At 38.8% G+C, this 13,475-nt stretch overlaps 1 protein-coding gene across 3 annotated transcripts in view; it reads right to left on the reverse strand.

The window, feature by feature from the left end:
* sgcd (sarcoglycan, delta (dystrophin-associated glycoprotein)) overlaps positions 1-13,475 on the reverse strand; it is a 185,066-nt gene that overhangs the window by 64,772 nt on the left and 106,819 nt on the right. For all 3 annotated transcript variants that reach the window (XM_055046609.1, XM_055046608.1, XM_055046607.1), the window contains one exon: positions 44-145. In XM_055046609.1, the coding sequence (XP_054902584.1) occupies positions 44-145 (102 nt within the window). The remainder of the gene's footprint in view (positions 1-43; positions 146-13,475) is intronic.

The raw sequence follows: 13,475 nt of genomic DNA on the forward strand, positions 1-13,475 counted from the left end.
TTCTGTCTGGCATTCGTGTCTTAAAAACATAGAGGTTACTTACTGGACTGGACCGGATTTCTTTGGCATAGAGAGGTTGGAGGAACTCAGAGTCTCCCTCCAGTTTCAGGCCCTTTTCTGTTATTCTCAGGTTGCCCATGCCGTCCTGTCGGGAACAAGAAGCAGCTGTGCTTAGTTCAATTTTGAAAACATCTCTTAGGTAATAGCATTTTATATTTAACATAAATGGACAACTTCTACAGCAGTTGAACATAAAACCTGTTCTGGATGAACCCGCCGCCCATCTCCAGAAACTTCAGTTATTCCTTTTCTTTTTAAAAAAACACATTTATTTAAAAATCTTTAATTTTTGAATTTTGAAAAAGCATGCGTGGATAAAACAATTTTCCTCCAATTGTGTATTTCACACAATGAAGTGGGAAACCAGAATGATCGAGATCAAAATAAATGGGAAAAATGAAAATGTGATTCTCTAATTCTTAACCATACAGGCAGGCGAACCTTTATCAAAAACTATATATAAACATAAACTCTTTTTGACTGCTTTATTAATATGTTATTTACAACAATTTATGGGGGCAAGGTCTCGATCACACCTTTAATGTTAAAATCATTAAAGAGCCTATTTCAAATTGGTAGAATCAATGTAAATAAATCACTGGTTCAAAGCAGAATGTTTTGAACTTTAGTTGTATTTACTTTGTTGTTGATTGATTGATGTAATATCTGGATTTCAGCATTTAACATTTTTTACTTGATGCTCATCTATTTCATACATTTACTGTTGTACATGACACTAAATATAATAATTACTTTATTTAAAAAAATCAATGATAATTATAGTATTATAATCTTAACAAATTTAATACATTTAGTACTACTAATAATCTTCAAAAATAATATTTTATAATTATGACCTTTGTATTTTGTTACTAATTATAATATTAATAATAATGTTGTCAAAAAGCTACTACTAATAACAATGTCTCATCCATTTTTATAACTGGCATGCAAACAGGAATTATTGGGACGTTTTGCACCAGATTTTGCATGAGATTGTTGACAGTCAGATTTTGGCTCAGGAGCCGATAATGAGTCTCTGCCTCATACCAACCCTCACTCTCACTCATACGAAATGTTGATGACGTCTCCTGCATCTCGGCCCCCTGCATATCTTACTGTCAGATGTCAGGTGTCTTCAGACCCATCTCTCATCTGCATTCCAACCAAGTTACATCCAATTCTGTCACAGTTCATCCTGGGTGGTAAACTTATGATTCCAAAAATAACCAAAGCCTGTGGAATTGATTTCAAGCGCTCACTGAGCTTCACAGCAAAAAATAGCAGCTTAAATTCCTTCAAACTTTGTGTTTTTGATTATGTTCACGTCTCCAAATAGAAGCCTTTAAAGGACAATTTTTGTATTGTATGAACGAAAAAAACACCAAAAGGTTCTGCATGCTGTTTTTGGAAAATTACATTTTTCAAGCCCTCAGCAGGTGCTGAAATAATTTCATACATCTGCATAAACACCAGAGGAGGGGAATGAAGTGAGGAAGTTTATCCACTGAATTAGAGCATTGAACGTTTCAGCATTATCTGCAGGGAGTTCAAGTTCAAGGTAAATACTACTGACCCAGCAGTAATGATGAGGGAATACACAAAGAGCAGCCTTTTCATATAAAAGTTTAGATTTTGATATGTCATGATCCACTATATTGTTACAAAAATATCAAAACGTGTAATCAAAAGGATCCATCTTCCTGTTTTCATTCAGTCCTTTGACTCATCAGGTTCTTACTGAGGATTATCCAAAAACATAATCCTCCCCACACACAATATATTAAAATTTATGGTCTTTGGTCGCAGCAGAGCAAATGAATTAGTGAATTATTCCCAGTGGGGAATCACGAGACGTCTCATTGCTCTTCCTGCTTCTTAATTTTCCAAAAGTTTGATGATGACACCCAACAAGAAGCACATACAGATAAGTTATGTCACCCAAAAGAAGACTAGCTGGAGCAACACTTTCTGGCAGAACAGGCTGTAGCTTAACTTCATGGTTAAATAGGAAATACTAATAAAGAAATCTGCTCATTTTCAGAGTTTTAAGCCTTGGTGCAGCTATTCCAAGAACAGGTGTCATGACAAATCACAATAGATGTTCAGTGCTGACCTGAACATCTATTGTGGGGTGTCCAACCAAAACAAACAAAAAAAGTGATATTAAAATCATATTTTGTCATGTTTAAGTGGGTGGTGATGGAAGGACCCAAGTGCAACACTTTCTTGCAGGCAAGGAACAGTTTCTTGCACTTCTCTACCAAAAAATAAATAAATAAAAAAGGAAACTTGCATGGCGCTCAGGAAACAGAAAGACAAATGAAGTAATGAAAACAATAGGGAGAAATAACAGAAAATCCAGCTGTGAGTGAAAGAGAAAGACAAGCTTAACTTCTGAGAAAAAATGTGGAAACACTTTCTTGCAGGTGCAAGTGAGTGGATGCAGTTTGGGAAGGGAATAGGCAGAGGCAAAGAAGTGTTCATCCACTGCTGTCATTCCTAATGACTGTTTGTTTCCTTTACATTCTGAAGGTAGGTATGGAATAACACATTTGACCCTGTAGAGGGCAATACACTATGTTGTAATACATTATATGCCTTTTACAGATGGTAGGTATCAACAAGACTGAATCTAACGCTCCTGAAAAAGATCATGTTGGGATAGTAGCTTTGTGTTGGTGGAACTAATATCTTAATGTTAACACTTTCGATTACTCTAAACACCATTTTGGTGTAGCACTTTAGCATTGCCGGAGCTAGTGTTTATTATTAGCACTTTAGGGTTAGCAAGACTAACTTTTCAGTTGGAGGTGACCACCAATGCCAGCTTCCAACATAGATTCAGTGAGGAGAAAAAAAACTGAGGTCATACAGGTAAAGTTATAAGCTTGAACTTGGAATCAGCTGACTCAAAAGCCTCACAATAATGGTTTTTATTTATTTATTTATTTTTCCATAAAACCTGGATAAACAAAACTGGTAAATAATTGTGTTAAATACACCATATTGGGTCACTGCAGTGGTGCAGTACCCCATATGGAGGGCTTGGTCCTTGATGCGGCAATCACGGTTTAAGTCAAGCCTGATGGCTGTCGCCGCATGTTTTACCCTTCTCTCATTATTTTCCTATTTAATCACTCTCAAATATAGAGAATTGGTCAGGTTGATGTGACAAAGTATGGTTTAATAGTTTTGTTAATTGATGAAAACCCAGCATAATAATTAATCATGTCCATGTCCAATAATTCAATTTCTCTGCCTTCATAAAAAATGAGAGGAAATCTGTGTATTTAAAAAACATGTGCAAATATGTTGAACATTTGTACTGAACTTTTGGCAAAGTCAGCACATTAAGGACTTTGAAATATATGTTAGATGTTCATTTTTGTATTATTACACTTCTACTGACCCGCTACTGATGCAAGCTGTTTACTGTAGATTTCACAAAGTGAATTATTCCATTAGAAAAAAAGGAGCTTTGGTCAGGATAGAACATGAAGATGACAAGAAGAGCTCAAAAATCTGCTCAGATGCTGAATTTGCTGTATTCCTGCTTCCCTCCTGATCTTGCACCTTTTTTAGTTTGATCACTGCAGGCGGCCCATTAAGCTGAGCTGCCATGAATAATTGAAGGTAACTGTGACCAGCATGGATACTCTGAGGAAACTCCGCATCCATACGGTCACCTCAGAGTATCTATGCTGGTCTCCAGCTCCTACCACATACTATTAGTTCCTTAAAAAAAGCCTTGTGTCTTCATCACCTAAATGAAACTCACATGTGTTCTTCCCTTTCATAAATGAACATTTCTGAGACTGCTATGGGCAATTTTCCCTCTGTGAAGCATGAACATGTGCAAGCCATGAATAGGTCCTTCATAGTTCCCATGCTGGGACAATAAAGACCATCCATCTGTTTCTGCAGCTCTGAATCTGTTCCCCCCTCCATCTCTGGCCACACTGGGACTTTCTCAGCCGCATCCATACGCTCACAATTTTACAACGCGGACAGATTGCTTTTCATCATTACTCGTGCTTCAAAGTGTGTGGCCGTAGGTCTACACCATTTCAGCTCCAAGATGGCTCAATTTCACTTTGTGGAAAGTTTTGATAAATTAAAATGATGTATGTTTGGTGGTGATGAGGCTCACCTCCATGTGCTGGTGCCTCCCTCCAGTGGTATTTTAAGATGATATTTTATTACATTGCAAAAACACGAATCTCACCAAGCAGTTTTGGTCTATTCCAGGTGCCAAAGATCTTCATACACTTGAAATAAATGTTGTTGCAAAAGTAACAAGTTACCTTTTGCAAAGATGCAGGAGCTTGTTTTAATAAACAGTTTCTTAATAGTGTTTAAAAAGTACTAATTCCTTGTCTGCGCAGTTGGTGGTATTGTAACCTTGCAGCAAGATAGTCCTAGGTTCGATTCCCACCCCAGGATCTTTCTGCATGACGTTTGCATATTCTCCCTGTGCATGGTGGGTTCTCTCCAAGAACTCCGGCTTCCTCCGACAGTCCAAAAACATGATTGTGAGGTTAATTGGTTTCTCCAAATTATCCTGGCGTGTGTGTGTGTGTGTGGGTGCATGCGCATGGCTGTCTTTCTCTGTGTTGTCCTGCGGGAGACTGGCGACCTGTCCAAGGTGACCCCACCTGTCGCCTGAAAAGTTTGATGGAGGTAGGGGCCAGCACCCCTCCTGACCCCACTAAGGACAAGGGTGTTAGAAAGTGGATGAATGGATGGAAGTACTAATTCCACTGGCAGATTATTTCACTTGAATCGAGACATTTTCCTATGCTATAAGTAAAATAATTTGCCAGTGGAACAATACGTTTTTGACCAATATTAAGGAATGACTGACTTAAAACAAAGTCCAATTTCTTGCTGAAAAGTCACTTGTGAGTTAGTTTTGCCTTATTTCAAGTATACAAAGACATTTACACTGGAAACTAGACCAAACATATTTGGAAGGATTTTGTGTTTTTGTTGTGTTTACATAGGAACACAGTAAAGACACAAAATCTTAACATGTATCTTGCTGAATGAACCTTAAAATGTATCCATAAGCCTGTCCATCCATTATTCCTTCCATAAACAAAGTGAAATCTGTGTTCTTTTTCTGTGCATGCTGGTCATTCTGGTTTGTAAATTATTAACACAGAAGATTTCAGTTGCATTTAATTAGTGGTGTGAACATCTCCAAGAATCTAACCAAAAAATCAGAAGTGAGCATAACCATCTGCTGTGCATACACAGCCAAAGTAAAGTTACAGTATTTTTCTGTGTGGTCTTTGTTTGAACTCTGTTTCTGTTTGGAGCAAGTGAAAAACGTCTTGTAAAATACCATCTGGGCCTTTGCTTCCTTCTGTTGTTCTGCAGATTTATTTGACCCAGTGGTGTGATGCACCACAAGCAGACGGAACAACCAGGAGCAGAAATATAAAGACCCTGTGTCTTCGCTCATATCTGTCCTCTTATCGGTATCCATTCCACCTCTCTCCCCCGCTCTGTAAAGCTGACACCTTCAGAGGGCCAGGACACGCTGCTGTCAATAACACTGAGCTCCCAGCCTCTTATCGAGTGTCTGCTCGATACGCATCAAGCCGCCACCCGAGGCTAAAGCAAATATAGACGTCTCTTAGGGAAATATTACAAGAAGTCGGACGTTTTTGCACGTCGCACACTAATCACAGCTCCGCATGTTTAAAAGGTGAAAGCTGTGTTTGAATACTCCTACGCAAGACGAGGTCTTGTGGGATCAAGTGTTTGAACTGTTACACCCAGGAGTGAGAAAAGAAACGGCTGAACGTTCTCACACTCTGCTGCTGAAGGCTGTTATTACAGCTTTAATGATACGATGAAGCTGCCGCTGCTTAAAATAACTCACAGAGAGCTCCTGGAGACAAACAATGCAGATAAACAGTGTTTTAGTAACTCAAAGATAAACTCTGGATGCAGGAGTTGTTATCTGAATCAGTGTGGAGCATTAGATTTAGGGCTGAAACAATTAATCACCATGAATTGATGATTGAATTAATCATCAACTTAAAGGAATGAATTGTTAACTTTTGGTATAAGAACTCTAAAAAGGGCCTTTTTTGAAACAACATGTCCACAGCAGTAGGTAGGCCAAAGATAGTATTTAAGATGGCAAAAAAGTCTTTGTTTATAAATATGTTCCACTATGAACTCCTCAACTTGTACAGTCGTCACTTTATCTGGTTTAAATTCTATGAAATCTCTCGTTAAGCAACTTTTGCTGTCAAGTTATAAGTTGGTTGATTCAAAAAACTTTTGATGTTAAACAGAAAGCCTGAGATTTTCACATGTTGATGTTAGACATATTTTTTAACATCAAATGCATCCTTTGCAAATTGCTGCAAATGTTCAAGTGCAATAAAAAAAAATCAAATTAATCGAGCTATTTGTTTATTTTTATTTTGAAAATTGTTCTAATGTATAAAATAAGCTGTGAATGAGTTCCAATTAATTTGTTATCAGAATGATCAATAGAAAAATCGATTACTTAATATCTAGAATTTTGAACTGCAGTTGTGAGCCAGAACAAAATGTGTCCAAGGACCACAAATGGACACCCCACGCCTGCTATCTTTAAGCTTGTAATCTGTGAAGCTCAATTTTATGAAAATCTCCCAATAACAAAGCAAATGAATTGTGAATAATGTGGGACTACTGACTCTTGTTTATTCCCTCAAGTGCCAACATACTCAGCTTTTGTGTTTCAGATGCAAATAAGCAAAGGCTCTGGCCACCTGGGCACCATTTGCCAAGAAGCACTCAGACGGTAAAAGACGCCGCGTTCAGCAAGCAACAATGGATCTCATCGAGCGCTCTTTCAATCAGCCGGTTTGGGCCAACATGGCTTTGCTCCAAACTAATACATTTTACATCCTGTCTCTTTGATACCAACAAAGTTTTTCGATAGTGTTGGAGCAAAGAACCACCTGGAGCAGCAACTTGCAGAGGTTTGCTCTCTTTCTGTCGCTCCGCGGCTGATAGCTGCAGTGTCATGTAGGAACACCCTGCGATAGCTATCAGCCGAATTGGCTTTGAGATTGCTCTTCATCCTCCTCCTCCCTGGTCTGATTGAGGCCCTCAATGTGGTGCCGCATCATCCATCAACGGGATGAGAAAGCCGACGGAGGTGGGAGTTTGGCAGAGAAAGAACCGAAGAAAGAAAGATGAAAGGGAGGAGAGCGGGCCGGAGGGGAAGGTGGTCCTCATGGAGTCAGGATGAGATAAGACTGAGTAAAAGAGATAAATACAGAGAGAAATAGGAACAAAGAGTAGCGAGAGCAATGACTGCATATGTTCATGAGTGGACAAAGTCTGGAAGTAAAAATGTTGTGGACCTTTAATCATTTGCTGCTCTTCCTGGTGTCATTTTGAAAAGTCAGTCTGGATGAAAACAACTGTACCATTCATAAACCGTTCAAAATGTCGAAGAATATGTGTGCAGCTTTTAATCACTTCCTGTTTGGGGGCTTTTTATCGCCCCCAAAAATGTTTCCATCTTGTGGATGGAAACCCCTTTACTAACCCACAGGCAAAGCTACAAAATAAGTAAAGAAACATCAACTTTTTGAATGGTTCTTTTCTCACTTTTAGACGAAAATAAAGTGAGAATAAGAATGTATTAAAATCAGACATCTGATGATGGTATGAAAACATCTGACATTTTGTTTTTAAGTTGTGTCGCCCAGCTGCAGTGTGAATCCTTTCTCTCTAATCAACACACGGTTAGCACATGGTTGCTGCTGATTTATTGCCTCCACATCCATGGTGTAATTCTCAGCTTCCACCAGATCTGAAAGATACAGTCTCTGAGATGAACACTTCTTTAACTCTTCAAACTCAATAACCATTTCTGGTCAAATCAATTGCCTATCAACAATTCCGTAGTGTCCAATGTTTATTTGATGGTCTCATTCCTGAGACTTTTCCTCTCAGGAATGGGAATCACAGATTTCAGCCATCAAACTCCTTTTGGACCTTCTGTCTGCTTGAAACTTTACTTAAAAAAAATAAACAATCTAATTCGTCGGGCAGTTTAGAAAAATAGCAATCCATATTCATCTCACATCTTCCACTGATGATTTCCATACAAGTAATTCAAACAGAAAAACTTTGTGTGGTTCCAGGTTAGAAGTCAGAGCAGCATGTTTGCTTTCATGAAAAGACAGACAACAGCAGCAAGGCTTTTCAGAGGCGCCACCTCTGCTGTCTCCGCCTGCAGTCACCAGTTGTCAGTGTCACAGAGGCTGATAGATTTTCTATTAACTCCATCTTCATCTGGGATGGATGCCATGGCCCTCGGAGGCCAACATCAGTGCACCATCAAGGACGTCACACCGACGGTGATTGAAGGGTAAAAGTAAAAGCCTGCAGGCTCGGGGCGGTGGATGAGAGAGCAGCAAAGAGACCGAACATAAGCTGCCATTCACTTGATGGAATAACAAATACGTAGACGTGGCTGTTGATTTTGTTTATATTTAAAGACTGAAATACGTCTGAAAGATGAGACAGTAAACATCCTTTAGACTTTAGAAAAGTGTATGCTTGAGGAACTTCTTTTAGGTTTCTCTTCAATTTGTCTTAATATTTTGGGGGAATTTTCTCCAAAAACAGATTAAACACAGAAACACTGATAAGTCAGCATTATGAACATAACCTGTAGATAAATGTAGCAGCAAAGATGATCTTCCTGGGACCGCTTAGGACAGCTCTATTGTTTATACAAAACATCTTCATTTTTTGCACAAAATCTTTCTTAGATGATAAGATTTCAGTCTGGTCAGTTCTGCCTGTTTTGAGCTTCTTTCGGAATGAGCTGTTTAAATGTCACTTTAAATCCAAATAAGTTGCTGTTGGCCACAAACCCAACAAGCAAGTGGAAATATCTTCAAACAGATGCACATCTGGACAACTTTACATCTTTGAGAAGCATTTATAGAGCCTCCTGCACAGCCATTAAGAATGCAGCAAATGGTTTCTGGATGGTAAGTCAACACAACAACAAAATACTTGACTTTTCCAGCGGGCCATTACATAGCAGCTGTGGCAGTAATACCAGCTGACCAAACTTGCTGGAGCTCCGCTTGGATTGCTAGGTGACGGGTTGGGCTTGGCTGGGTTTATATGCGGTCTACAAGGCAAAAGCTAGTTCATGCTCTTCTTTCAGTCCTGAAAAGCCCCAAATGGTTGAAATATTCTCTAGAGGAGATGCTGTCTACAAGACATCTACATCTGCTTTCTCCCCTATTTTATTCTGAATGTTTGAACTCAGATGACAGTTTTTCACTGATCTTGTGGAAAAGTCATACATAAACTCAACGGAACAAAAGAGAAAACCTTTAATGTCTTAACTTCAAGGACAGCCAGGGATAAAAGTTCCCAACACACTCTAGATATAGTGATAGTAATTTTCACAGTAAGTTGCTGTAATTATCTCTTGATTATTAAGTAATTACAGTTGACTAATTGGCACATTTAATGGTTATTTGTGTCAAAGTTCCATCAAAGACAGAAGCAAAGTCCGGTCACCGTCTCATAGAGCGTGGTTAAACTTTTTCAAAATACATTTCTTACTCACTCCAAACCTTAAACCACTGTGCAAGTCTACATGGAGAGCGAGGAGTAAAATTACCTCCTTCGTGTCAAACCTTTCTGACTTCGGCCTTCATTCAGACGTCTCCAACAACGTCTTCAAGAATTTCAGCTTTCCGCTTTTCAGAAGGAAGATTAAAGCCCTCAGCTCTATTTCCTCTTGCACAAGGATTTTTCTCCATATAGCCCAGAATACTTATCCAGTATTTCAACGAACCTGGAGACCTGAGATTTTATGAACTGTAACAACACTAAGAAATTCATGTCAGTACAATGATGCATAGTTTGAAAAATGTTTACTGTTACATCCCTAAAAATACTAATTGAAACTAATTGATTGTGTGTAGGTCTCAGTGACCATCAGTGAACAAACAGAATGATGAAGACCATGAAGACACAGCTGATAGGTCAGGGACAAAGTTCTGGAGAAGTTTGGTGGTATTTTCACACCTGGCATTTTGGATGACTCGGTTCGATTGAAGACAAAAATTGCAATATTTGTTACATTTTCAACTGACATGGTTACCTTCAACACTGCAATGTGTCAAACGAATCAAACTTTTTGAAAGAGGATTAAACTTGTTCAATCCTCTTGCCTATGGTGGTGCTGCACCAAGTACCGCTGAATAAAAATAAGACAACTTCTGAAGACACTGAGCAAACCTTTCTTATTCATAAAATGCAAATGAAAATGGTGAGACGTCAGATTTTAGCAGTGGCAGACATAAGATTCATCTTCCACCAGGACAACAGACCTGCTCTGGAGACAGATATTAGTCTTCCAAGCAAATGGGTGCAAAGATGGAGACTAACATAAAAATGTTCAAATACAACTCCTTTTGAGAACATCCGGAAAAGAACATTTTTTATTTTATTTTTATCTATTTATATTTGCGGGCTGCACAGTGGCGCAGTTGGTAGCACTGTTGCCTTGCAGCAGGAAGGTCCTGGGTTCGATTCCCGTCCCGGGGTCTTTCTGCACGGAGTTTGCATGTTCTCCGGCTTCCTCCCAGAGTCCAAAAACATGACTCAGGTTAATTGGCCTTCCCAAATTCTCCCTAGGTGTGAGTGTGTGTGTGCATGGTTGTTTATCCTGTTTGTCTCTGTGTTGCCCTGCAACCGACTGCCGACCTGTCCAGGGTGTAACCCGCCTCTCACCCGGAATGCAGCTGGAGAGGCACCAGCACCTCCCATCCCCTTTAGGGAGAAGGGTGATCAGAAAATGGATGGATGGATGGATGGATGGATGGATGGATGGATGGATGTTTATAGTTGCTGCGACACACTAGTGACCTATCCAGGGTGACCCCACCTCTTGCCCGAAATGTCTTGCTGGAGCTATGCACAGGTAGCCCTCCTGACCGACCCCACAAGGTACAATGGAAGAAGAAAATGAATGGATTGATGGATGAATTTGGTTATATTTTGGAAATACTCAGATACAGTCATGAATGTATTAATACACAGTTTTAACTTCATTCAAAATTGTGGGAAATCAAAATACATTTCTGTGGCTTAAGGGCTCCTTCTAGAGTTTCATCAATACGGGTTGCCACTGGAATAAAAATAAAAATTTCTCTGATCTGAAGAATTTTCAAAAGCCTTTAAAACAAAGCCCACTCCAAAGTGAAGACATGGAAATGTAGATCTCTGCACTCCTGTTTTGTTTTTTTTCTGCTTTTTTTTTCAACAGAAACAAAGTAATCACCTTAAAACTAAATCTCCCTAGTTCATCATTTCAGGTTCCCCCTTCTTTTTTTTTTTTTTGCTGTTGACTCCGGAGCTCCTAAGATGATGTCTTCTTTCTAAATGGACTGGATGTCTTTCCTGACCCGAAATGATTCCTTCGATTCTTGTTTTGACCTGTTCATGACTTACTGCCTGCCCCTTTGAAGCTAAAATAATTACTCACTCTGGGACAAATAAAGATGCTATGGCTGTTTTTCTAAGGAAAATAAAATGACATGGCAAAGAGGCCATAGTGCAAATCGTTAAAAGCAGACATGCCCATTCTTTGGAAAAACATAGTGTACCTGTGGAAAAAAAATTCTGTTTTCATTGTTGTTGCTTTTTTTGTAGTACCATGTGAAGCTGCTTAGATTTATCAGTTTAAATCAGTTTCTTGAAGAACATGGAGGAACAAAAGGAATTTTTTTTTTCCATCTTTATGCTATTAACGGTTTAATTAAAATAAATATGTTGGTGAAATTCTGGGAAAATGTAGAAGAAATTAAGCTTTAGAACAACTGGTAGAATGAAGAAACTCGATTCACCCATTTTTCACATTTGAAGTAGTAGAAAAAACCTAACTGATAAAACTCATTCAGTATTTTTAGTGCCATGAGGAAGTATTTCAGTCTTTTATTTTTGCATGTTTCATATCAAGCAATTTCTAGTTGGAAAAACAACCTGACTAAATACAGAATTCAATTTTGCTAAGAATGCAAGGAATCAATGGTCAGCACGCTTCCATTAATCTGCTAATGCAGTTAATTTTCGTTGCTGCTTTTGCAAACTTGGGAAATACCTAGTGCTCTTAACTTCCCCTAAGTTAACTATTCCAGATACATTTGAAAGCACTAATTTACTAAAACATGGACAGCAGAGAACAGTTTCAAAAGTAAATATAATGTGAACTGAAATTAGTGATTTAGCACCACAAAAATATGTTGCCACAGCGCTAGCTTAGTTTACAGAAATAATGTTTATGACTAGTGCGTTATTTTTTACTAAGTTCTGTAGTTACTGTTGCTCTCCACCGTAGAAGATTATTCAAAACCAGAAGAAGCAAAAAAGCCTATTTGGTTAGAATGTAGGCAGCAACTAACGGCTTCCGGTTAAACTGGGTGACCCCAAGATGCCAGTATTTGTTTCAGATCTCTAACAGAAAGATTCAAAGATTCTTTGCTGCCTTCTACCTGCTTTTTTTTTGGTGGTGACAACTAGATCATACACGGCTAGATCATAGCTACCAAATACTTTGTAAGATTTTAAGAGTTTAGAACAGGGGTGTCCAAAGTGGGTCCTGGAGGGCCAACATCCTGCATGCTTTTGTTTTCTCCCTGCTGGTAGTAACAACCTTTTCAGCAGGTCAATGTTCTTCTAATGAGCCATCATTGGATCCAGGTGCGTTAAACTAGGGAGAAATGCTGACTTTAGGCACCACTGGTTTAGAGTGTATGAAATCCAGTCAACTTAAAATATAGAATGAATCACTACAATCCTTGTGTTACATAGACTGCATGTGATTTTTTTTAGGGGTTTAAGTGTTTTTTACCCATCTTTAGAATTATATCATCCTATTATCATCTTACATAAAGATTTGGTCAAAATGGAAAAAGAAAGACAAAAAACAAAAAACAAAAACTAGTTTATGTTTTTCTTCCAGACCTGAAAAACTCCAAGGTGTATGATCTAGTTGTCACCACCAGACAAATAGAGCTGGACAGGGAAAAATACATATAGAAGGCAGAAAACATCCAGACAGCCTCACATGAAACTCTTTAAATCGGCACAGCAAAGATGAAGTGAGAAAGAGACACTGGCTCAGCATGGTGGTTTTTGGGAGTAGATAAAACCTATTTTATCTAGAATATCTGTTTCCCAGAGCCTGGACACGTCAGTGTTTTGTCATTGATTGAGACAGCAGAGTTAGTTTTGACAGTGCCCATCTACCCCATTCAGATTGAGACACAAAACCAACCCCTAGTGTCACTCTGCGGGACATAACAGCAGCCTGACGAGTCGATGTTAATATTGATCCTTACTGCCGGTTAGAGGAC

This window comes from Poeciliopsis prolifica, unplaced genomic scaffold (genome assembly GCF_027474105.1).
Source record: "Poeciliopsis prolifica strain line A6 unplaced genomic scaffold, Auburn_PproV2 SCAFFOLD024, whole genome shotgun sequence".
Lineage (NCBI taxonomy): Eukaryota > Metazoa > Chordata > Actinopteri > Cyprinodontiformes > Poeciliidae > Poeciliopsis > Poeciliopsis prolifica.